General features: G+C 34.5%; 2 protein-coding genes across 3 annotated transcripts in view; one reads left to right on the plus strand and one right to left on the minus strand.

Moving 5' to 3' along the window:
- The window catches only part of CEP85L (centrosomal protein 85 like), a 147335-nt gene that overhangs the window by 45025 nt on the left and 74740 nt on the right, over positions 1-27570 (plus strand). For both annotated transcript variants that reach the window (XM_004382739.2, XM_023737189.1), the window contains exon 3: positions 9777-10564. In XM_004382739.2, coding sequence (XP_004382796.1) covers positions 9777-10564 — 788 coding nt within the window. The remainder of the gene's footprint in view (positions 1-9776; positions 10565-27570) is intronic.
- Positions 15524-19223, minus strand: PLN (phospholamban). Its single transcript, XM_023737190.1, has one exon. The coding sequence runs from the start codon at positions 16029-16031 to the stop codon at positions 15873-15875; it is 159 nt and encodes a 52-aa protein (XP_023592958.1). The 5' UTR covers positions 16032-19223; the 3' UTR covers positions 15524-15872.

Raw genomic sequence — 27570 nt, forward strand, 5'->3', positions numbered from 1 at the left:
ACTTCCTGATGTTCCAGGGTTCCTTCTTTTTTCTTTTCTTTTCAGTTTAGAGAACTTCCTTTGGCCATTCTTTTAGGACAGATCTAAAACCAAAAACCAAACCCAACCGATTGCTGTCCAGTCAATTCCAACTCACAACAACCCTATAGGACGGAGTAGAACTGCCCCATAGGGTTTCCATGGCTGAAGTCTTTTTTTGTTACCAGCAGTGTATGAGGGTTCCAATTTTTCCACATCCTTACCAGCACTTGTTATTATCTGTCATGTTGATTATAACCTATACTAATCCTAGTAAGTATATCTCATTGTGATTTTGATGTATATTTCCCTGATGACTAATGATGTCGAGCATGTTTGCATGCACTTGTTGGCCATTTGGGTAAATTGTGTATATTCTTTGGAGAAATCTCTATTTAAATTTATCTTTTTATTAATGAGTTGTAAGAGTTCTTTATATATTCTAGATACAAGTCCCTTATCAGATGTAAGATTTGCAAAATTGTCTCCCATTTTGTGTGTTATCTTTTCATTTTCTTGATGGTGTCCATTGAAACTTTTTTTTTTTTTTTTCAACTTTGATGCTGTCCAGTTTATCTGTTTTTTTTTGCTTGTGTTTTTGGTGTCATATCTAAGAAACCATTCTGTAATCCAAGCTCCAAGGATTTAACTCTGTGTTTCTCCTAAGAGTTTTATAGGTTTAGCTCTTAACATTTAGGTATTTGATCTGTTTTGAATTAATTTTTGTATATGGTGTGAGGTAGGGGTCCAACTTAATTTTTTGCAAATGAGTATTCAGTTGTCCCAGCACCATTTGTTGAAAGGCTAGTCTTTCCCATTGACTTGTCTTGGTACTCTTTTTGAAGAAAACCATACCTTTTTATAACAAAGAATATATTAGAGACTGTTGATAGAATAGTAATATGTAACTTTCACAGTATCATAAAGTCAGTTGTGTTTTGTAACAATCTTGGAGGATATCATAAAAATTAAAAGAGCACTTTCTCTTTATTTTGCTTATGTATGTTATTACAGTGATTAGGTTTTATTAGTTTACTATACCAAGTGGTTTCTTTTAAACACCTCCTCTTAATTTAAAATATCCACTAACATTTATTGAGCATTTACTATGTACAGGGCACCATTATGAGAACTTTACATGATTGTTTTATTTAATTCAATAGTTTATGAGTTAGATATGATTATATACCCCTTTCCCAGATGAGGCAAGTGATATTTAGACCATATTCTAACCTGTTATCCTGACTTTATTTTATTAACAATCAGTTTATGGTGAATGTTTTTATATTTTTGAAACCTAATAACTTCGAAACTTTCAGGACTCTGATAATGGATACTCCAATAAACTGACCTTCATATATTACAGTGGATAGTGGGTTAGTTGGCCTGAACATAATAATAATAGTAATGATAATAAAAAGAACAAACATTTACTGTTAAGTCGATTCCAACTCATAGTGACCCCATGTGTGTTAGAGTTGAACTGTGCTCCATATGGTTTTCAGTGACTGGTTTTTTGGAAATAGATCACCATGTCTTTCTTCCAAGGTGCCTCTGGGTAGATTCAAACCTCCAACTTTTTTTTTTTAAACCATTTGCACCACCCAGGAACTCCAAAATAATAATAGCTACCATGAATTTATGGAATATTAGGTTTTATACTTTATTCATGGTTTATTGTTCTTTTCATTTTAGATTCCTCCTGAGGGAAAATAAACTTACCTTCTTTTCATTGATGAAAAAGGGCGATTTACAGTATGCTGATAACTGTATCCAGGGTCAAGTGATTGAGCTGGGCTTCTCCACGTGTGTCTAACTCCAAAGCCCTGCTCCTAACAATCCACTCTGTTAGATACCTGTACTTGGAAAGGAGAACCCAGAAAGAAGGAAGCCTGGAGAGAGGTAGTGTGGGATAGTATAGTTAACACAACTGAGAAGCAGTAGACCAGGATTCTATTTTGAGCTCTGTACTTGGGTCAAGTAATTTAACCTTTATGGACTTTAATTCTTTATTTGCATATGGGAGTAGGTCATAGGTTATGCACAGAACACATTTTATTTTGCTTGTGAAATCGAACAATTTTAAGGCAGATATTCAAAACAGTCATCATTTAAATTCTCTTGCAAAGCAAATAACCTCTTCCTTTGCCCCCATATCTACTTAATTTTCTTGTTAATCTACATTATTGCTTATAATGAAATTTTGAATTTTAATTTCTTAAACATGATATACAGTGTCATTACAGCTCTAGCAAGTTTACAGAAATGAGAATTGTTTGTTGGAGTTTATTTTTGTATCTTTATGGACCTCCTTTTCACCTTAATTGTTTACATTTTATTTATTTATTTTTGATTTCTATCATTTTTACTTCTTGCCCTGATAGGGTATAAAAGAACCTGACTAAGCTGAATTGAATTGACTTGATTTTAAAGATGAGCAAACCCATGAACCTCAGGCCTGGAAAGGTTCTTCAGTCAAGGTTTAGGGAAGAGATTAATGACTTCACATCTCCCCAAACATGGCGATGAACAGAGGACCAAATGATAGTTTCCTGTCTGTTCTGCCATAAAGTAATAGTTTTGTTTCTAAGACACTTTGTGTTTTCAGTATTCACACCCCATAATTTTAGAGATCAAATAATATCCAATTTGATTTGTAAACATTTTTGTAGGAGAAAAATAGGGTATGGCTCCTCATAAGTCAACTGTCTGACAAGACTTAATCTTGAATTGAAACTGTTGGGAGAGATCCAGAAAGTGATAAAATTCATTGCCATCAAGTTGGTTCCGACTCGTAGAAAATGATACAGGTGAATGAAATTTTAAAAAGCAGGTGAGAAAAAATATTTAAGTTTTTGTATAAATACAAAAAGGAGTTTTTGCTTGCTGACCAGCTTTTAAAATGATTTCTGTTTTGATTTGTTGAACTTTTCAGGCAATTGTCCTTTAATTAAACTGGTGATACTCTAGCTGGAGATCAGAAATGCTTTTTTTTTTTTTTTAAACCAGCTTTTCATCTTGCTTTATATAAGCATGTAAAAAGTTTTAGTTTGTTGTGAATAGTTTCTAAGAGACAATGTACAAAAAGGGCTTGAGAACTCTAATTTGGGAAAGGTAGAATTCTTTTAAACAGAAGTAGTTTTTTTTAAAAAGAATTATTTTAAACACAAGAAAGTTTAGAACTTTCTGCCCATTTTCTGTCTTAATTGGATTTGAAGTGGCTTCATAAATACAGATTAAAAACAATAGTTGAGAAAGCAAGTGACTAGGAATAATGAATAGAGTAACAAAATAAGAATTACAGTTAGCACAGAATTGCATACTATTGCTGTCATGTACAGGAGCTCTGATGGTGCAATGGTTAAGCACTCAGCTGCTAACCAAAAGGTCAGAGATTTGAACCTGTCGGTGGCTCCAAAGGAGAAAAGGCCTGGTGATCTGCTCCCATAAAGGTTACAACCTGGGAAACCCTATGGGGAAGTTCTTCTCTGCCACATAGGGTTGCTGTGAGTTGGAATCAGCTCAGTGGCATACAGCAACACCAACTGCTAAAAGAAAAGCCATACATTTAACTATAGGCTGACAAGTAAAAGTTTCTCACTATCCTTAAGATACAGAGAACAAAAACAAGCAGTTGAGCAAATCATGCTTTTTCATGATCCTGATACCTGAGGTGCAGTCCTGATGTTCTTGGCAGTTATGTTTGTATGATTCTTTCTTGTAGTCTTTCTAACTGTATGCAGATACCATAATGACAAAATAGGACTTAATATTTTAGGTGTATCTCTTGTAAATATTTAGCTAGATTAAAAAAATTATTTGGACAATTCTTTTGTGTGGATTTGCATTTACTGTGATGATTGTTATATCTTGATTCATTTTTTTAGTCATCACATTGTATGCTTTCTATTCTGCTTCCTCAGTATTTTTCCACCTTTCTTGCCTTCTTTTGATACTTTTTTCTTCATTCTGTTTTCCTTCTATTCTACTAGTTAGAAGTTATACACTCTACTTATCCTTTAAAAAATAGCTTCATTGAGATATAATTTATATATCATACAATTCACCCATTTAAAGTGTACAATTTAATTTTTTTTAATATATTCTCAAAGTTGTGCAGCCATCACCACTATCAATTTTAGAACATTTTTATCCCCCTGGTGGCACGGTAAGTGGTTAAGCGCTTGGCTGCTAACTGAAAGGTTGGCGGTTCGAACCCACCAGTCATTCTGTAGAAGAAAGGTGTGGCAGTCTGCTTCTGTAAGATTTCTGCCTTGGGAGCCCTATAGGGCAGTTCTACTCTGTCCTGTAGGATCACTATGAGTTGAAATCAACTTGATGGCATGGGTTTGGTTTTTTTGGTTTGGAAATTAAATGAGTGTTATGTGTGTTATTAGGAATTTATCTATTTTATGTAGGTTATCTTGGTGTACAGTTTATCTTGTACAGTTCATAGTATTCTTTTATGATCCTTTTTATTTCTGTAGGCTTGATTGTAATGTCCCTACTTTTCTGATTTTAGTTACGTGCGTGTTTTCTCTTTTTCGTTGTCAGTCTAGCTAAAGGTTTGTTGAAACTTTTGATTTCATTGATTGTCTTTTGTTTTTGTGTTCTCTTTTTCATTTATCTCTACTGTAATCTTTGTTATTTCCTTCCGTCTGCTAGCTTTGGGCTTAGTTTACTCTTTTTCTAGTTCTTCAAGGTGTAAAGTTTGGTTATTGATTTGTGATCTTTTTTAATGTATGTGTTCGCAGCCATAAATTTTTCTCTGAGCACTGTTGCTGCTGCACCTCATAAGTTTTGGCATGTTGTGCTTTCATCTGTTTTCTTATTTCTCTTGTGATATCTTCCTTGACTCATTGGTTGTTTAGTGGTGTATTGTTTCAATTTCCATATGTTTGTGTAATTTCCAGTTTTCCTTGATTTTGATTTCTAGTTTCAATTCATGTGGTTGGAGAAGGTACTTTGTATGATTTCAGTCTTTTTTTGTTTTGTGACCTAACTTATGGACTGTCCTGGAGAATGATCCACGTGCACTGGGGAAGAATGTTCAGTGTGCTGTTATTGAGTAAGTGTTCTATATATGTCCGTTAGGGATAGTTGGTTCATGGGAATATTTGATACATGGTAATATACTTTCCTGATTACTTTTTTCTTACCTGTAAAGACCTGATTTATTGTTATAGCTCTGGAGGGCATGGTCTTTTTTAAATTTAATTTCTTTTTTATTATGAGGAGGAGGATATAGCAGAGGGAGAGACTGTCCCTATATATAAGAGAATATAGACTCAATGTGTCCATATACTATTAGATAAAAGTAATAAGATAGTGAAGCAGAAGATTGGGATTTGTTCAAATTCACGATTAGTCATTTTAAATATAAGTCACTTGCATTATCAGGTTACAGTGGTGTGGTGTCCTTTTCTTATATTCCGCCCTGAGTTGAAATCCATCTGAAACGATTAGCTCTTCTAAGTGTTCTGCGAGTGCTGTAAACCCTGTCCTCTGGTTTTTAAAAGGCCTACCCTCTGCTGGTTTCAGATTTCACTGTTGTAACTTGGATGTAGCTTAAAAAAGCACATTAAGAATTGCATTGCATCTACCTCTAATTAACTGTGTTTTGTTAGGGTAAAATAACAGTTTTAAAGTGTTACAGTTGTTAAAACTAACATTTTCCAAAGTCATCTCTGACCAAGATATCTGGATTTTTTTTTTTTTAGACACTCGTATCGTCAAATATTTAATTCCTTGCTCAATACTTCATGTTATATATGTACATATGTGTCAGTAGGCTAGATTTTGATCATTCATTTTGGCAGTAATTGGTTCTGAATGTCACAGTAAATCAGATTCTACACTAGAACTCAAATGCTGGTGAGTTAAATTTGGAGTATTTAAACTTGAAGACTTCAGAATTGGGATCAGACCCATATGGGATGATGTTATAGTGAATGGAACAGCAGAATCACTTATTTAAAAGTAACATTACCTGGGACCCTCTCTACTCTTGCTGAATCAGAATCTCTTGGAATAGAACTCCAGAGCCAGGTTACTTTTTTTGCATGCTAAAGTTTGAGAACTTCAAACAAGTGACTTTTAGGAGTAAATTCTATGTGCAATGTAACGTTCTACAAACAGCATATGTCAGTTGCTTTCAGAGTTGTAGGAGTTAACACTATTCGGATGTGGAATTGTTTTTTATCACCAATTGTTATTTTTCTGTACAGTCGGGAACTATTGAGCTGTCAAAGGTAGGCATGAAAGTAGCACATTATCAGATATAAGTAGCGGCCAAGACTAGTGATAAGGTCTCAGGGGTTTCAGCAGTGACGTGGAAAGTGAGACAGTTACCTGATATATTATTCATACTTTAGTCACAGTGCTTTTTATTTGAGATATTTCAAACTCTTTGAGGTCACAAAACAACAAACAAGCCTTTGCAAAAGTTTTAAAGTTACGCTTTTTGAAAGGCAACATGATGTTGTATGAAGGAAAGTGTGAAAGTGTCTTTCTCCTTTTCCTTTCTTTTTGGTATGCAAGGGTTGCCTTTGTTTATTAAAGGTTTTGAATGTGTTCTTCCAGACCCTTCCTCTGCTCATGAATATGTTTATATCTACATCTACACATATATACATATATTCACATACATATATGCATATTTAAAAATACAGGTTACCACTCTTCTTCCAGGATATCAGCAGTCTTTAAGTATTTTGTGAATATGCTATAATAGCCACATATATAAGGAAAATATTTCTTTGCACATTCACTATTAGTGAGGTTTAGCATCTTTTTAAAAAAGGTATAGTCTCTGTTTTCTTGTTCAGTGATTTGGTTGTTGAGTTCCTTTGTTTATTTAAAAAATTTTTTTTATTGACTTGTTGGAGCTCTTTGTATATGTGGATATTTAGCCTTTTGAATGTTACATCGAAGATGACTTTTACTTTTTTAGTTGTATAATAATAATTGACATTTTGATTTGTGCCAGAAATTCTTCTGAGTCCTTTATTTGTATTATTCCATCTAATGCTCACTGTTGTCATCTCTGCTTTATGGTTGGGGCAACTCGATGCAACGAGATTATATAACTTGTTTGAGCACACGTAACTACAAAGTGGTTAGACCCAGGATTTGAATCTAGAAAGGCTGGTTTTAAAACTGTTCATCTGAATCTCTCCACTGTATTTTTTCCTTCAACTTTGAAATGTAAAAACACAAATTTTCAAATTTGATATGAAATTTTTTTTGTTCTTTTAAAAAAGCATAGATATTCTAAAAGGCTAGGATTTAATACAAATATTCCTATAGGTATTATCCATAGACTTTTGAGGGTATTGTCCTATTTCTATTTGGAACTGACCCTCAGTGACATATTCCTTCTCTGTTATCTTGTTCTACTGATTATCATAATAGTCTCTTAATCAGCCTTCCTCTTGCCAATCATTCTGCTTTAATCCATCCTTAACACTGCTACCAGAATAATCATTTTGAGTACAGCTTTGACTGTGCCACTCACTCCTTTGGGTGGATAGTTTTGGTGATAGCACATTTCTTACTGAATGAGAAGATATGTACAACTCTGCTTCATTTTTACCTTTCAAGAATTACCTTGGGCAGCTCTTCTTGACAATTACTCTATGTTGCAAATAAATGGAATGATCTATTTTTTTTCTTTTGGAGCCACATTCTCCTGGCTTCATACGTGGATCAGGCAAGGTCCTTAAGCAGCAAGCTGACTGGCTGATTATGCTGATGAGAAATTTAAGAATATTTGCTAGCTCACAGAATTTTTGGGATGGCTAGAGAACCAGAATTAAGGTTAAACTTCCAGGTAAGATTCCATAAATCACATCAGACGACTGTCATTCTCCTACCCACCAAGCAGTGGAGGAAACCACTGGCTGCCCAACTGCTGCCATTTCTGGGCTAGGAACTTGAGTTCTCAGCCTTTAGGGTGCTGCTGATGTTGTGATCATGGGAAGTGGATACTTCTGCTGTTGCCTAACCAGCCAAAAAAGGTAGCTCCACACAGAGCCCATTTTCTCATGTGACTTCGCTTTCAAGCTGAAATCTTGTGCCTATGCTTCTGCGTCATAGTTGCAGAGTATGTTGGGAATTTAAGATCTGAAATATATTTGAGGAGATTGGATTCGTAATGTGGGAATTTTCCTGAATACAAAAAATATTCTGCAGAAACCGATAGGCAGCTATGAATATGATAAATGTGCACTATAATACTTTTGCCCATATTCTTCCATCAGTAATGTTTCTCCCGTTTTGTCTCCAGGTGAGTAAATCCTATGCAGTCACCAGCTGAAATTCTGTTTTTTAAAATTATTCTTCTTGACTCTTTTGAATTTTCTTTTGGCTTTATGAACTTTTTTCGCTATTACTTTATTTATTTAAAACAATATTAAAAACACACAAAACCAAACCTGTTGCCATCAAGTCGATTCCGACTCATAGCAACCCTAAAGAACAGAGTAGAACTGCCCCATAGGGTTTCCAAGGAATGCCTGGACTGCCGACCTTTTGGTTAGCAGCTGAACTCTTAACCACTGTGCCACCAGGGTTTCCAAAAACCCACAGGTGATACTTAAATATATTCTTGTGTAAGAGTCAAACAGTATGGAAGGGGGGACATGGAGTAAAACATGAAAGTTACGTTTCACCATTCACCTCCTGTTCTCCCTCCCTGCAGCTTTAAATTACTATCCCCTTTCTAGCTATCCCCCTGATAAAATTATAATCTTTGATTTTAATGTGATACATTTGATGATAATTTGCTACTTGTTGCTAAGTTCATTGAATATTAAAAAAAAAAAAACCTGTTGCCGTCGTGTTGATTCCAACTCTAGTGACCCTATAGGACAGAGTAGAACTGCCCCATAGGGTTTCCAAGGAGCAGCTCGTGGGTTTGAACTGCCGGCTTTTTGGTTAGCAGCCTCAGCTCTTAACCACTGTACCACCAGGGCTACAACATTGAGTATAGAAACCCTTAATTATCTGTGAGCTTCCACAGAACCTACTAAAACTATTGCTGTGTGTAGCATAACATCATTACCTGACCTAAGGTAATTGAGGCTGTGCAGTCATTTTGGAAGTAAAATTGACAACTTGGTGATTTAATGAGTGTGCAGAGAAAGATAGGAATCAAAATATACTCCAAGAGTATGGTGTCATTAACTGAGACTGGGAATGTAAGAACCACTCTTGTTTTTGTAAATATGTTGCTAGAACCCTTCCCAGTATTCTCCATTACTGCCGGAACTCCTTTATCCATATTTCTGATTTGAATTAGTGTTTAGCGAGGTGCTGAAAACATTCAGATTTGGCATAGATTTCCACAGTTCAGGAAAGACATTGAAAAATACCGTTTTCCGATAGAGTTGTGTCTGAGCCTCAAAGCTGGATTATAAGTAAGACTGTCTCAAGAGGGAGAAGCATTTTTTCTGTTAATGGCATGGTAAATATAAACCATATTTCTAGGCATTTTTCATCTGTAAATTGATGGTAATGGGCATGTTCTTTTTTGTATATCCGTATTTGGAAAATAAATGTTTGAGATGTTCGACTTGTTTTAGATAAATTTCAAGGAATAATAATAATTTTTTAAATCTTTCACTTTGAGAAAGTGCCTCTGAAAAATCTGTGATGGGAAACCATGTTCAGATTTTTATTTTGGCATTTTGCATTTGACTCCATTTTTTTTCTTGTTAATTTTATATAACTAATTTGGCAATCTTTCCTCTTTCCAGATCATTCAACTTCAAGCGGCACGTTATCATTTAAGCCGAGTCGATCGTTGGTTACCCTTCCTACTGCCCATGTGATGCCGTCTAACTCCAGCTCTTCAATTTCCCGACACAGGGAGTCACTGACATCAGATGGCTCAAAGTGGAGCACGAGCCTCATGCAAACAATGGGAAATCGCAGTAGGGGGGAGCAGGACTCTACACTAGACATGAAGGACTTCCGGCCCCTCCGAAAATGGTCGTCTTTATCCAAACTCACTGCCCCTGATAACTGCAGCCAGAGCAGCATTGTATACACAGAAGAGCCCCGGAATGATTTGGAAAAGACAGGGAGGAGCAAGGCTTTAAAGTCACAATTAAGGACAGTTGGGCCTGGCTGCTTCCATGATAGTATGGAGATGCTTAAACTAGAGGACAAGGAAATAAATAAAAAACGGTCATCAACTCTGGACTGTAAATACAAATTTGAGAGCTGTAGCAAAGAGGATGTGAGAGCCTTTCCCTCCACACTTAGGAGACAGGCCTTAGACATGACATATAGTGCCTTACCTGAAAGCAAGCCCATTATGACAAGCTCAGAGGCTTTTGAACCTCCGAAATATTTAATACTTGGTCAACAGGAAGTAGGTGGGGTTCCCATTCAGCCTTCTGTGAGGACTCAGATGTGGCTTACAGAGCAGTTGCGGACAAATCCTTTCGAATGTAGAGCTACAGAAGACTCTTACAGTTTAGCTCCTTGGCAACCGCAGCAAATTGAAGCATTTAGACAAGGAAGTGAGACACCAGTGCAGGTAAGGCTCAAAATCTAGTGTCTGCTTCCCTCTAGTGGCTGTTAAAAGTACAAAAACTTGCAGTAAGCATATTACTGTTTCGTTTTTGCTTTCCGTTTGCTGTTTTCTTTCCTCTCCAAGTTAATAAGCATAGATGTTATAGATTTGAAAAGTAATGAGTTAATAAATAAAATTTACAAAGCATTTGAGACTAACATAAAAAACTTAAAATCTTCTACCTAACTCGGTCTTTACTTTTTTTTTCTCATTTGTTAAATGGGCATAAAAATAAACAAAACCATTTGATCTAAAGAAATTGAAAACAGAAACAAAGATATTGTCATGGTATAATAGAAATATTACTTTGGGAGTAAAAGGTCTTAAATATTATTTCTGCTTCTGTCAGATCCAGGATCTATTGCTTGATTTCTCTGGCCTCAGTTTCTTCATCTATAAAATGAGAAGGTGAAACTAAAGTCATTTGTAAAGTTTTGGTAATGGTTGCTATGTATAGAATGGAACAGATGTGCTTATTTAAAAAAATTAAATTGGGTTGAGATTTTGTGGTTAATCATTTAAGGAAAACATTTTATGATAATATGTGTAAAGAAAAGTATATAGCTTCTAATGGGTGGGTCTAGGGACTAACATATAAAGGTGTAAATTTCTTGATCTGGAAATGTTTCTTTTTCAAGCTGTTTTCCTCCAACTTATTTTACTTGGGAAACTAAGTATCTACAGAATTAATAAATCCCACCTTTTGTTTTTTTACTAATAGAATTTTCTGAAATAAATTATTTCTACCAAAAATTGCAAAATTTCCCTAGAGTAAAAATTTAAAATCAATATTCATAAATGTAAAAAATAGTAGAGAATATTTAAAAGGAATATAGTCCATGAAAGGATAAGGAGATCGCTTATGTAGGAACCTCATGAATCTGAGTACAGCCCCAAAAGATACAACCTGATGTGCTACATTCGTAGGAGAACCCTCAACACGTCCCCTGTGCCGCGCTTGCTCTTATTTTGGACACAGTTCTTAAAATCTTTATATATCTCTTTAAACCACATAGAAACAGAAGCATCATTACTTGAAAATCAGAAATAAGCAATTTAATCAGACTAATTTGTGAGTTATCAATTCAGGTGACTGAAAGATAGGAAACAATTTTCAAATGCTATCACATTTTGATTCTCAAATGCTTGTGACTATAGAAGAACAGGGATAAGACAGTTTTTGTCTCCAGCTGGTGTCTTTACACAGACTTAAAGCTATCCATTATGTCCCACTATTCTACTGTAACCTGAAGTAGGTATGGTAGAGAGAAAAGTAACCCAGAAAACTGGGCAAATTTAAAGGAATAAGTGCTAATTTGAGTACTCCTTCTCTCATTGTTTGCTTGTTTATCCTCTTTTCTAATCCCTAGGATGTTTTTAAGATCTGAGTTATAGTCATTAAAAAGAGGAAGATACAACTTTGTGCCTTGAAATCATGGAGGGGCTTGGCATCTAATAATTTTAGCATATGTTACTGGAAAATTCCTCTTACATAAATCAGAAATTTGATAAAATGACTTAAATGACTGGGTTTTTATTTAACATGAAATTAGAATGAAAAGGTTTTATTTCTAACTTTGGGAGTATTTTATGTATTCTATTACATCCTCTGATATGAAACAGTTTTCTTTGCTTATTTTTGTACCCTGTGTGTCTTTAATGTGTTTATTCTTTGAGGTAATCTTCCAACTGTTGTACCTTGAAATGTGTGGACACTATGATATTCTCAATAGATAGGATATGACATCATGACGCACTGAATAGGTGGCTGAAAAGCTTATGATTGATTTTGTCTACATGTTTTAATAAATAAAATTAGTAAGAAGGTGTGACTTTTTTTCATCTTTATAGCTTTTGTGAACGTTTCTGCTTAGTATTGGCATGTAATTTCTAGACATTTTAAAATATGCTGTTACTTAGTAGAACAGATCTTTTTTGAATAGAGTTCAGCTGCCAAACCCAAAGGTCAGCAGTTCACATCCACCAGGTGCCCCTTGGAAGCCCTATGGGGCAGTTCTGCTCTGTTCTGTCGGGTCGCTGTGAGTCAAAATTGACTCGACCTGACAGCAGTGGGTCTGTTTTTTTGTTTTTGTTTTTTTTTAATCACTGTCACTTTGCCAGAAAACTAAAAAATAATCAAGGATAAATAATCTCTAGTTAGTAACAAATTCATTATTTTGTGTAGGTCTGCCCTCTTGTGTCTGTACTAGGAAATTGAGATTTTTTTTTGGGAAAAGTAACCAAAAACAACTTATAAAATCAAAACTGCTTGTCATGGATTGAATTATGTCCCCCCAAAAATGTGTGTATCAATTTGGCTGGGCCATGATTGCAAGTATTGAGTGGTTGTCCTCCATTTTGTGGTTGTAATTTTATGTTAAAGAGGATTAGGGTGGGATTGTAGCACCCTTACTAAGGTCACATCCCTGATCCAGTGTAAAGGGAGTTTCCCTGGGGTATGGCTTCCACAGCCTTTTATCTTACAAGGGATAAAAGGAAACAAGCAGAGAATTGAGGACCTCATACCATCAAGAAAGCAGTGCTGGGAGCAGAGCACATCCTTTGGATCTGAGATTCCTGCACTGAGATGTTCCCAGAACAAGGGAAGACTGATGACAAGGACCTTCCTCCAGCGCCAACAAAGAAATCCTTCCCCTGGAGCTGACACTCTGAATTTGGATTTGTAACCTACCAGACTGTGAGAGAATAAATTTCTCTTTGTTGAAGCTGTCCACTTGTGGTATTTCTGTTAGAGCAGTACTAGATGACCAGACACTACTTATAATTAGATTGTTATATATTCATAACAACAGTATGAGTGTATTACAGAACGATTTCATTGTGTTTCAGGACATTCATTTTCATATGGGTGATCCTGATTGTTTTTTGCATTAAACAAGTAATCGTTTTTAACCAAGTAAAGTATAAAAGGCAACATGAAACATTTAAAAATTAGTTCTTTCTTAATACTCTGTAAATTAAGATTAGAACTTATTCTAAGGTAGAAATTATTTGAGCTTTTGGTAGTTAAAGTTCTTTAAATACACTTTTTATTGTATCTTACTCTTTATACATCATGATAAACAGAATGAATAAGTTCCATTTAAAGAATGGGGTTTTGTTCAGCATTGTAATCTGAATAATAGTATTCTGTAATTCTCAAAGTATAAGATTTTAATTTTTATCAAAGGCAGAATGAAAAACAAAAAAATAATTATTTCAGTATACTGAGGAAAAACCCATAACTTCACAGTTAATAATTTGAAATTGATGTTGTAATGAACAATGTAATAAGGAATCGAACTACTTCTTATGTCCTACTGATTTTTAAGATCAGTGCAGCTGTTATAGAACTTAGTTACTTTTTGCATGGATGGTTGCTGAGACCAGTGAGGTGAGTGTCTGACCTATTATTTAACACACATAGTAGTTTTAATTAGGAGTCTCCTACAAGCAGGTGAGGCTTTGCTGGAAACAAAAAACCTTTTTCTCTCTATTCCTCAACATCAGTGAGCCAAAATTACCACCTTTCCCATCTCCTGGCTGTAGGGAATTTAAAAGCAGTGTCTCCTTCATTATTCTCTGTTAGCAGCATTTGTGTTGGAAACCGAGATCAATATTGATGTTTCAAATTCTTTTAGTAACCATATTTTAGAAAATCACGTGGTAAATTACACATTCTCTAATTCTTTAATGCTGTATTAGTTAACATGTCTTGAAGTTAAAGATTGTTGGATTATGTAGTATAGGGGTAAACAGTTTTAGTCTTAATTGTAAACTGAGTCAACTAAATTTTGGTGAATTTTCCAAGACCAATTTTTACTTAACGCCTGTTATATGAGTTGTTGGAAAATATTTTAAAATAATGAGAGAGGAAATTGAAAAAATCCTCAGCAAGAAAATAATTACAGATTAGCATTGCTGGGTCTACAATTTAGCTCAAGAGAGGTGTTTGCTATCTGGTTGGAGCCCTGGTTGTGCAGTGGTTAAAGCTCTCTGCTGCTAACCAAAGAGGTCGGCAGTTGGAACCCTCCAAGCTCTCCGTGGGAGAAAGATGTGGCAGTCTGCATCCGTAAAGATTTACAGCCTTGGAAACCCTATGAGGCAGTTCTACTCTGTCCTATAGGATTGCTGTGAGTCGAAATCGACTCGATAGCAATGGGTTACCATCTGGTTGGTAGAATAGAAAATAGTTGTGTCCTATTTTAAACAATAGACGGGACAAAAAGTTCATTTCAAAATGTAATCAGAAGTAGTTAATATTTAGAGTTCAATTTTTTTTTTTTTTTTTGATGCTTGAAATAATAGATTTTTCTGTCATTGGAAATCTTTTATTCCTTTCCTATATTGGCTATGAGGTTGGAATAGAAGACACTATGAAATCATTCTAAATTTTAAGATTTCATGATTTCTAAGGTATAATATGGCAGGTTATGTACAGTAGCTCAGATAATCAACTACAGTGCCTTAAATTAAGCTTAGACTCTATTGTGTTAACACATTAGTGATTATGGCTAATCATGCTGTCCAATATTACCTACCAGTTCTCATCTGTTGACCATAGTGTCCTAGAGAGAACAGATTTATGATTTACCTGCATGTATTAGAATTCTGTAATTCTTTGAAAAAATCATTCAAGAGGAATTTTCATTTATGTAAGAATATAGTCTTACTTTTTCCTAGTTGATTTTAAAAAATTTTTTAAAAATGTTAATTGTGGCATAGAAAACAAATACAGTTCTGTTTTAGAATGGAGGTTCTGATAAAGAGTGGACTATTTTGAATATAATGTCACTTCATTTGAATTGTTATTTTGGGTCTTGGTGAAGACTTGAAAAATATTTAATAACTATCAAAAAAGTTATTATAGTACAATATAATTTATATGTACCCCAAACAGTGAAGCCAGTGCTTAATATCTGAAGTAGAATTTGGGTGCAGTGCAGTTTCAAAACTAAATAGCTATTCTAGCCTCAGAAAAGATTTGTGATAGAAACTTATAAGCCATGGCAAGGAAATAAACAGTTACATTATGCACACTTATAGTCACTTTAAAGTTAGTTTTTGAGAATAAAGCACTGATCATGTTTACAAGATCCAGCAGGTGAATAAATTTGCTGACAATTTGTTTTGGTCTGAAATCTTGACCTTCTTACAAAGAAATTCTACTCAGGAAGCAGTCTGTTATACAGTATTGTTTTCCCTTCTTCATGGGATGACGGATTTTTAAGCTGATGTGGTAAATTCTAGAACTGGAGGTTGCAGCAGAACTTCAGAGAAGCATCACGATGATGCAGATCAGCAAGAGACATATTAAGATGAGACAGAAATTGACGAATAGTTTCTGGAGATTTTGACGTGCTTGTTGAGGCACTTCAATGGTGGAGGCTCTTCTTATAGCAGAGCGAGTGAGGTGTTGGACTTTCTCCATGACACTGGAAGGCAGGAAGTCTTAAGTTTTAAAAGGCCAACAGAAAGAAGGAAAAACTGCCAGTCAAGTGTGAGATCACTGTCTTCTTTTAGGTAGCCTGGAATATAAAAGTAGTAAACTGATGAAGATCGTATGCATAACCTATTCTCTGAATAGGTAAAACACAATTCTGTGTTAATTCATCTTCCTCAAAATGGTTTGTATTTATAACATCAAATGTGTGTGTCTGTGTCTGTGTGTGTGTGTGTGTGTATGCGTATGCGTATGCATGGGACTGTCTGTCTCAGTGCCTTTTGCGGGGGAGGGGTTACCACGACACTCGATTCTCTGGTACTTGGGATGTAGTAACTTCAGTACAGTTTGGTTTAGAGTGCCACTTGTTTTGGTCTGTTCCCTTGGGCAGAGGTTCTTACTTACAGTTTCATTAAGACTATTTCTCTGTGAAGGTAATTAGTGTCAACATTTAGTGTATTAGTAGCTCCAGAGCAAATCTCATTAAAAAAATAACAAATTATTCTCCAGGATGTTGATTTTAATCCAAAGTAAAAGTTAAAATCAGAAGTTTTATCAGAAATATGTTGTTGTTGTTAGGTGCCGTTGAGTCAATTCCGATGCGTAGCAACCCCATGTACAACAGAACGAAACGAGTAAATATAGATTCAAATTATTTGTGGTTTCTTTTTATGATTTAATAGCTTTATAGAAAATGTTACTTTTTTAATGACATTTTAGCGAGACTTGATATTGAGTGGGAGACTGTCAAGCTCAGAAGGCGTAATAATGATATTATCATCCTCTCACTGTGTACCACAGACGATTCCTACTTATAAGTGACCTGTATATAAGAGCAGTGGCTTTCGTCTTGCCTTCCTTCAGAGCTCCCGCAAGCTGGTGCTGCCTGTGGGGCCTAAGCCTTGTTAATAAATAAAACAAAAACTTAAAACAACATGTCTGTATAGAAAAATTAGATATAAACTAAAAACTATAACTGCTCAAACATAATGACTATTAAACGTTTGGGGATATTCTATTGTCAATCAAAACTATATCAGTTTTGAAATCAGAAAATTTAGAAATGGAATAAAAAGTAACTATAATTAACTACGCAGAGGTAATGGCTGTTAACATTTGGCAAAACATCATTGTTACTCAAGATATTATTACCTTACTGCAGCTGCCAGGTACTGCTACTTTATTTTCTCCCTAGTCTGTTATGTCTCAAACGAAAGCCCACCTCAACCTGTTAGCCCTGTTCCTGAGAAAGTTAGACTAATGCTAAAGAGAGCAGAGGGGAGTACTGAAAGAACGGGAGAAGGGAAGGTTTATATATCAGGCATGACCAATTAGTATTTAGCATTTAGTTTTAAAAAGAAACCATGTTCTGTATGGCAATTAGATTTTGTAGTTTTAGTACTTCAACTTGGCTGTATTATATTTTGAATTATGTATAGACTGGATTTTCATTTGACTTGAGACTCTAACCGTCTTCATAGTATTAATCTGTAGTAAGGAGTTCGAACAGCCAACATGTATCAAACTTCAGTCTCTTAAGGAGTTGATAACAACCTGTTTTCTCTAGCATATATTCTTCATTTCCAACACAAGTGGCTGTTTGCAAACCGAGTTTTCGAATCCTGAGGGCTGTTGTTTATAATATTTTCTACTCAGAAAATAGCGACTTAAACTTGATACGTATCTCTAATTACTTCTGTTTGAATTCTTTGGCTAAAATAGTGTAAAAAATAAAGGAGTCTTTTTTGTTTAAGAAAATAATACCCTTTAAGTTACTACTTCTGCTTATATTTATTGTATAGTGAACTTGTATTATTGAGGAATTGTGGGAATATTTATTTCTTCATATGTTTGACTAGTAGCTTTATACAAGGATTTATAACAATACGGTTAGGGAAGGAATAAGAATTAGCATTGGTAATTCCTGTTTGAACTTAGATTTTTGTGAAGTTTGAGGACTTCAGTGGTCTGAACGATCTGAATGAAAAGACAAAATTATATTAAGATAAAACTTACTTAGATAAACATGGAAAAGGAGGAAGCTGGCCAGGAGTTAGTCATGAAGCATATACAAAGCTCATTCCTATCCTGATGCTGATGAGTGGTACTTCAGTTACACGAAACATGTCACCTTTCCATAAATACCTCATTCCCTTTTATGACTCTGTCCTTTGCACTTGTTGTTCTGACTGCCTGGAATGCCCCTCCCCCCTTCCCTCCACTGTTGATTCTTCACCTGGCAAACTCCAGTTCATCCTTAACGCCCAGTTTAAATATGACTTCTTCAGTGAAATCTTGCATTACTCATTAAGACAGAAGTGGCTATCCCTTCTGCTAGGTTTCCCATAGAGCTTTGGTGTTACCTGTTATCAGGATACTTAAAGTTAGGTTGTGCTGTAATTTCAATTTACATGTTTGTATCCCCAGTTAGGCTTCTAGTTTATGAATATAAGGAACCACGTCTTCATTGTGTACCTTAGTACCTAGTGCATAATTAGTACTATTTGAATAAATAAATCAAGAAAGTCAAATAAGAGATTTTTATGATTACTGTAAAATTTTTAGAAAATTGTTAATGATCAAAGATAGTGCTGTTTTTGACGGATTAACCAGTTAGAATAACAGAATCTGATAGCTGAGCAGATAATCTCTACTGCTCTCAAATCTCTTTCTGTCACAGATGAGCAAAATGAGGCTTAGAGGATTTACCTAAATTCATGCTCTCCTGATTAACACATCCTTAACCTGCACTGTATGTAACTAAGGTTTGTACATAGGAGCATTTGGTGTTTGAGAGACACAAAGAAGTGTGCCCTAAAGAGATGAACTCTCTACTGTTGGGAGTATGATATGCTGTTTCTTGTCAAACTTTAGAGCCCTGGTGGCGCTGTGGTTAAAGCACTTGGCTACGAGACAAAAGATTGGTGGTTCGATCCCCCGCCGCTCTGTAGGAGAAAGTGTGGCAGTCTGCTTCCATAAAGATTACAGCCTTGGGAATTCTATGGGACAGTTCTACTGTGTCCTATAGGGTTGCTATGAGTCAGTGGGTTTTTGTCAAACTTTGAAATATGTCGTAATTCTAAAGTGATGTGTAGTATTTCTTTATAATTTTGTTAAAATTGAAAAAAGTGTGGGTTACATACTGAGATGTAGCTGTATGCATTGAATTTATTGGGCTCAGTTTATTTTATTTATTTTATAGTGGTACAATCTGAAATGTGTTGAATCCTAACTGCTGAACATCCAAAGTCTCTATGGTAACAATTAAATCAGATTTCACCCATAGAGATGGAGTTTCCTATCATGTGCTAAGAATTGAAAAGCTGTGTGTGGAAACAGCACAATCCTATTTTGGGAGTTGTCTGTGACCTTCAATTCACTACATCATAATTTATGGCATGGTGGTCAGGTGTTTATTATTCTTTTCTCTGTACTGACAATCACACTGTGAGTTTAGAACTATTGCAGTGTGTTTTTGTTTTTGTTTCGTGTTTCTTAGATCCAAGCTTATTAATAGAGTAATATTTGATGGAGAGCCTAGAAAAATAAACAGCTTATTTTTATATAATTTCATCTGACATTTGAAGAGCATTGTGTTAGGATAATCATAAATAGGTCGTGTTGGGATGTTCAAACCTTGCATTGGCATAAACAGCCATGGAGAGTGAAATTGACTTTTTTTTTTAAAAGGATGACAATTCGTGTAAGGTAGGTATTTTGGAACAAGAGGAATAAAGACACTGTAAAGATTAATCATCCAGGCTCTAGAATCAGAACACAAAAAATATGAAAGATACTGTCTAGGAATTTGGTGGTAGAAATGCCAAGTCCTCTGTCTCTTGAGCTGCAAGTAAGAGGCAGAAAGCTACCTTACGAAGTGTCTTTGTATATGGGATCCAAGATTATCCTCATTTTTGGAGGGGTGGGAAGACTCTGGCTAATTCTTTACTATTCTTTTTGTAGGATTTGTAAAGCCTTTGGTTGCCCTCTTCGTTTCTTGCTCAAAGAAGGTGAAATTGAGAAGTAACAAAGTCAACTTCAAAATATTCTGTTTTTTTGAGGTAGAAGAAGGAAAGAGACAAACCACAGGCAACTCCAACCCTTCAGGAAATGTCATATGCCATATTAGGCAACATTTTGGGTTGAAGGTACTATATCAGGTTCTGTAGAAGTCCTCACTTTGTCTGCAGTGAATCTTATTTCTTCAACATAAAATCAGATGCATTCTTGTGCAAAAGGAATCTCAGACTCTCGAAAGCTTTTTGTGGCCTGTTCTGTGACTCGCTAGATAATGAAGTTCTAATGATGTAGGATTATGCTGAGCGTAATCCCCACCTATTATTTAAGCACTTGCAGTGCTTTGCAGAACTTTCTGAACTCCAGGTTTGGTGTACTCCGCTGAAATTAGAAATTCCTGAGATTCCTTGTCTATATTTGTGGAATTCAGAATTTTACTTCTCTCCCTTTTGCTCCCCTTTATTCTTGTTTGCTTATTTGTTCTTTTAGTAAATCTGGGCATATATTGGCTAGTGAATTAAAGTAACACATATCATAGACCAAGTCTGACAGATGTATTTTTAGATTGCCCCTCCCTCCCGTTTAATTGGTTCAAAAGATTAAAATTATCTAAATTGAGTTTAAATACACAGGATCCATCTGTGTTAGTATTATTTCGGGGTTTTATATTTTGCTACTGTCCTCTGTCGTTTCTACAGATAAACCAGAAGTGCTTGTGTATGAATCTTTTTTTTTTTGTTTTAACTTACTGAATTAACTCAGGGAAGTCCTTTGTTAGATTTATCATCAGTCTGTGGCATCCAAATTCCTGTTTGAGACTGCCCAGTACTAAACTTGTAAGTTCTATTTAAAATTGCTTTGTGGCACAACGTTTCAGAGCTTTGTTGGTCCAGACTGGCTACTTGAAAGAATCTTTAAGCTGCTGCTGCCTAGTGACTAAAAGAATTTTATAAATGTATATTCTTGACCCCATAATGAAACGTTTTCCTCACCTTAAAGCTCAGCCTTGAGAATTCATTAAACAACAGCACAGAGAGATTTTCTCTCTGAAATTGGCACGTTGCTGTCGCTATTTTGTCTGTAGGCTTGTCTTCATTATCTGTTTATTTCTGTTAAATACTGAGGCCATGATTTAAAAATCAATTTATTTTCAATTAAGATAGGCTTCTTAACTCTATCACAAAAAAAAAAAAAAAAAACCCGTCATCGAGTCGATTCAGACTCATAGTGACCCCATAGGTTTTCCAAGACTGTAAATCTCTATGGAAGCAGACTGTCAAATGTTTCTCCTGCGGAGCTAGCTGCTGGTGGTTTTAAACTTCCAACCTTTTGGTTAGCAGTCGATTGCTTTAACCACTGCACCACCAGGGCTCCTATAGTTAGACTTTAACTTTCTTTTTTTGGAAGAAGATGTGGGGGAGGGGTATTGAGAAATGTTTAAGAAAAGTAATGCCATTTACTACATATGCCCCCAGTATTGTGAGTGAACTGATTAACCTTTTTATTTTGGTTTGTTTGTTTGAAAGTCCCGAAGGTGGAATACAGTTTAAAAAGCACTAGAGGTCCTCAGTTGACTACAAGTATGTTGGGTGGTGGTGTGCCCTCTGTTCATTTTCATGTATTTCTTTGGTAATACATGCGTCATAATTAGGTAGGGTGAGAACGTGGATGCACTATTTCTGGAAAAGAGACTACATCTCATCTCATTTAGGTCACTTTAATTTAGATGGTATTTTCCTTGATTTCTAACTGTTAGATTTACTCCTTTGCCAGTCTGATCAGCACTGTATTAATTCACAATTTAGGTGAAAGTTATTGGTTTTCATAACTTGAATAACAAAGCAAGATTTCTCTGATCAAACACTTCATAACAAAGGGGCTGGCTATTTAGATGGTAGAATGAGGGAGTCAGAAATGAAACTGAGGAAAACTAAGGATTTAATACGGACTAAGGAAAAGTACCCGAGTGTGGATTTTGTCAAAAGGTTTGAGGAGGAATTAACCTTGATTCCAGTTATCAAGGCAGCTAAATGGATCAAAGCATGAATATTTTGACAGTGAAACAAATAAAAGGAAAATTTGTTTTGATTGATCCTGGCATGTGTTTTTGTTTTTTTAAGTTTGTCTAATTATTTTGAGTTTTGCCTTCCAGGATGTATTGCTTAATAACTAAAGAAATCAGGAGAGGAGTATTTAGGCTATCAAGGGCATAAAGCCTGGTGCATAAATTAAATGAAATGGAATGGTTTTAAATTAAAATAGAAGTCTACAACCTCTAGATTTGTCTTTAGATTGCCGGTTACAGTATTTGAAGTTTATTTCACTTTGCCACTGTCATATTTTTTAACCCATGTTGATCAGTGTATAGGATGATCATGTAGTTTAGAGTCATAAAACCTAGGTCCCAACCAATGCTTCCTCATTTCCTAGCTTTGTGACCTTGGCGATTCACCTGTTTGCATTTGTTTCCTAAGTTGTAAAATGGAGATGCAGTATGTAATATATAAGGAGTTAAGAGGATCAAACCAAATATTTGTATACACCAGTGCATTTAGAAACTTGTTCTTCAGGAATAAAGAAGGAAGTTTTAATTGACCCTCATTTCCAGGATCATTTAAAAAATATATATATATATATGTATGTGTGTGTGTGTAATTTAGAGAGGTAATCTAACCTTTACATTGGAAACATTAAAATTTTTATTCTTTTGTTGAACTATTTATACAGATATTCTCTTGTTGTCACCAAGTAATTAGTGAGATTAAGAAAGAATATGTATAAACGTAGTCAAATGCAATTTGCTTCTGGAATATTATTTTCCTGTATGTTTGCTAAGATGTCGTTAAAATATCTTTGATATTTTGAGGTTTTGGAAATAATGATGATGTGACTCCTCTTACTAAAGCAAGTATTCTAGCTCTTTCACAGAGTTTTAAAACTGAATTTTTCACAATTTAGACATCTTTCACATTTTTTCATTTTATTTCACCTAATACTTTAAAAAAAATTTTTTAGCAGTTAGTTTTAAACCACATGTCTTTATAAACAAAGGCAATACTTAAGTTTCACCTAGTAATGACAGTAGTGAACTAGTTGAGGCATAATGGCTGGCAGTAGGGTGCTGTGTTTGAAATTTGAACTGTTAAACGGTAATTATAAAATTTCTGTTACCGGATACACTATTTAGTTAAGGATAACTTCCATAGAGAATTTCAGCTGTTTTTAGAAATTGTCTACTTTTTGGAGCAATATGTGATATGGTGAAGTTCTGGTGCAATAAAAGAACTTGTGACACCCCATTTGAAGTGTGAGAATGTAATTTGATATTTGAATAAAATGCATAAATACTTATGTAAAACACGTGCATTGAGTGACTTATGTAATATCAAAGGGAAAACATTTTATTCATAGAAAGATATTGAGAGGCAACTGGGGTGCCTCGTTGGTAGAAAAAAATTAGGAATATTTTTGCATGTCTTAAGGAAAGCTGCTTACAGAATTACGTAGTTCTTGTCTGTAGTGAGCTGTAAAGTTAACACTTAGAGGAACTGAGAATTATAGAGAGAAATTTCATTTTTGCATCTATATTAAAATAGAAATAATGAAAATCTGTGTCATATTCTTTATTCTATGACTGGTAGAGATTTAAGAATGAGGAAACATTTCATGTATGTATTAAATTAAGGATTGTAACACAGAAGAATTCAAACAGAAGTCATAATGTTTATTGCAGCATCTCCATTCCTCTGCATTTTTTCTTTTCTTTCTTTCTTTTAAATGTGGAAGACGAAAACTGAGGAGCACTGGCAAACACTTGACAAAACTATATCCGTTGATAGGCAGAATAAGCATACACTTAATCAAGTTGGCTCAAATGAAATATTTAGGAGCATATGTGCTGCAAAAATGACTGTTCTTTATTTTGAAAGTATTATTCTGTAATTCTGGAAAGATTTTTGTATGTGTTTCTGGCAAATCTTTTATTAAAGTTTCTAAACTTATTTTCTACAACATAGTATTGAATTTATAAGTAACTCAATTTATTAAAAGCTTGGATTTTTAAAAGTATTAAAAGTTGCCTAGATTTTATAGAGAGGAAAAAATCTTCAAGAACATTTTAAAAGCAGCTTGTATTACATATTCTAAAGTTCCATTGTATTCACTGTATTTATTCACTGTAAGGAATCATAATGTCATATTGGAATAGGCATACCGATGTGCAATCACACGACAGCTCGTAGTATTCCAGATGTAAATAGACAACCCAGTCCTGCTCTGTTTCTCAACAGAGTAACAAATAACAAAATAAAGCTGTTGTTTTTACATGGAGAAATTAAATCACCATTACCACCAAATATGAAAACATAATGGGAAGATTTTTACATTGGCAGAAGTTCACATTTGAAAAGGAAAATCAAAGTGGAAGTTAAACTGACAAACCAGTAACCAGGATCAAAGATGAATATGACTGAAATTCCAGAGTTTAAGTCCTTTATGCTCATTCTTTCTGTCACTGAATGGATGCAAATTTATTTAGAAATTAAACTTTTTGTTATACTAAACATTTTATTGTCTAATTTTGAACTAAAAGTTACAAAATATGATTAACTGCTTTTTAAAAGTTCAGTAAGTTTAAATTTACAAAATAAAAATTACCAAAATCAGTAAAATCTACTTCTTACCTTGGTTGCCGTGATAATACTGTATATTGTCAGTTGTATGAAGTCTTATGGGTGGTCAGCTGGGAAGTTTTCTGACTTTGTTACCAGGTTTATGGGAACAATTGAAGTAGACAGAGGAGAAAAAGTGTTCTAGGGAGGTCTTAATGATGTCACACAGGAATTCTGAAGTTATGATTGGTTAGCCATAGTTTTATCACAACCGAACTCTTCAGAACTTCATTTATCTTACTTTAGGCATGGAAAGGTCGTTAACACTTTGTGGTGTTCTTCTTTTTTTAATTTAACAAAGTATATGGCAGATAAATTAAAAAAATAAGTTTTGGGTGGTGTTCAGAAAGCTCTCTCTAAGGATTCATGTGGCTTCAGGCTTAGAGATAACTGTATACTGTAAAATGTCTAATGATGATAATATCAAACAGCTAAAATGGTCATAGTAATAGGAATTTTAGTGAAGTCAAAACAATAGTAATACTGACTTGCCTCAAAGAATTTTCATCAAGTTGTTGTTGTTACAGCTTTAAAAAAGATACTGCAGCTTTATCTTTATACTGTTAGCTTTATAATGTTATCAAGACAAAAATTAAACATTTTCACAGAATCAAATTTTTAATCTTTTTGTCTTATTTTGTTCTTGCTCCTCATACCTGTGTGTGTATAGGGGGAGGGAATGCAGTTAAGAAAACCAGGCTACTAATTGCTTTTGGTTTAAAAAATCAACTTTATCTTTTACTATACATAAAGTAAGACTAATCAATGTATTTAACTTATTTGTGTTTTCTTCAATTTGGGCTTTAACAATATACAGTAAAACCTGCGAAAGCCATAACGTGTGTAAGGTGGAAACCCGTTAGAGAAGGAAAATATTTTCCAGTAAATAGAGAGCAATAGAAAAAGTGTCACAGACAGAAAACTTTCAAGACCTGGAAAAACAAGACAGTGCCTGCTAGTTCCAGGTTTCACAGGTTTCACTGTATTTCTGAACAGTAAACCCCATGAAAACAAAACAAAATTTCATTACATGAAATTTAAACTAATATATATTACCCCAGAAAAGGTACAATTTATAGATTTAAGTATTTAAGATTTTTTTTAAACAGCTGCGTTAAATTACCATAGAAGCTTACTGAATTTTTAAGTAAACTGGCTCAGTATGACGGGTGACTTTCTAATAAAAAAATGAAATAATCACAGATTCCTAACCATTGCATCCTAGTTAATGAGGCTTTATTGTCGTAGGTATGCATGTGTTGGAAGTTTATGTTGTTTAGTATTTCTAAAAGGGTGCGCTTCATTTAATACAGCAGTTGTTTTGCTAAAAATTATCATACAGATAAATTTTAATAAATGGAATGATAGTTTGAACTTCGTAGAACAGTTTAGCTTATAGTAGAACTGGGAAAAGAATTCTTATGAAAAGCCAGCTGTCAGCCTCCTGTTTTCTGTTAATCTAATTTTTAATTTTGTATATTGGATTTACTTAAAGTATCATGCCTGCAATTCTAATTTGTAAATCTCTTATGTAATTTTGGAGGAGCTATTTATTATGAAATTAGCATTTGTAAGAAGAAAAATCAGTCCGTATTTAATTTTAAAGGGTATTTTAAAACAGCTCTGGAAAAATAGTGGCTCGAGCTGGGAATTTCTCTTTTGACTTTGTTTTCATTATTCATTTGTTTATATGCTGCTGGGTTGGTCACATAAGTCATAACTATAAAGATCTATGGAGAAAAATTAATTTAATTTTAATTTTTTTTATGCTTATAGAGGACTCAGCCTGCTTCTTTATGGGTAACTAAAATGTGTAGCAGCAGCGGCTTATTGTCCTTAAATGGAGATGATTTTGACCTCTTCCAAAAAAAGATAAAATCCATCTCCAGAGCCAAATCTGTCTTTCTTTAAGAATCAGCCAAAACTAAGTGAAAAATAATATTTTAGCAAAGACCTTCTGTGAATACTAAGGGAAAAAGAAAACATAAAATTTAAAAAATTGTATGAAAAATGTTTGACACTGCAGTGGTCAGCACTCTACAAGCATTTTTCCCTTTCAGTCTTACATAATGAGGATTTCTTTACGACTATGAGTTGTCAGTGCTGACTGATAATTTGAAACCTAGAAGCCTAAAATGGTGCGTAGTAGTGTCAAAGATGACACAGCTGCTGAGGAATAGACGAGGATTCAAATCCAGATCTGTATAGTTATAATTCCCTGATGGATTGGCATTTTGTTAAAAATAATTCCAAGAATATCATATATCAACTAAGAAACATACAAGATGGAGATAGATGAATTATTGAAGATTTGTTGCTATTTTTAGAAAGTCTGGCAGTTACATACTTGTTTGAAAATGAAGCTTAGGAGATCATTGTAGCTTGAGCACTTCTAGGAAAATAGAACTAATAATACTTAGTTGGATAAGAAACTTCCATAGACGGAATAAAACATGTCCTAGCTATCTCACATATTTGCAAATTTATTTTAAAAGCATTCAAAGGCACACATACATCTCAGAAGGATACTAAGGACTACGTATGTCAGACTTGGAAAATGGAGACAAAGAAACTTACTTTTCTAATTTGTAAAAGATTGAGCAACTTCTGTGTTTACCGTTTTCCTTTGGTTTAGCTTATTATTATTATAAGGCCGAATGAAACTCTGTGTTTATGTTAGTATGGTTGCAGGAGAAAGATGTGACAGTCTGCTTCCATAAAGATTACGGCCTTGGAAACCCTGTGAGGCAGTTCTACTCTGTCCTGTAGGGTTACTAGGAGTCGGAAGGTACTCAATGGCAACAGGTAGTAGTATTGTACGTTTGTCACAACTGATGAAC

Source organism: Trichechus manatus, unplaced genomic scaffold (assembly GCF_000243295.1).
Source record: "Trichechus manatus latirostris isolate Lorelei unplaced genomic scaffold, TriManLat1.0 scaffold00098, whole genome shotgun sequence".
Lineage (NCBI taxonomy): Eukaryota > Metazoa > Chordata > Mammalia > Sirenia > Trichechidae > Trichechus > Trichechus manatus.

Excerpts from the sequence above, each read along its gene's own strand:
- PLN (XM_023737190.1), bottom strand. The coding sequence starts at position 16,031 with ATGGAGAAAGTCCAACACCTCACTCGCTCTGCTATAAGAAGAGCCTCC.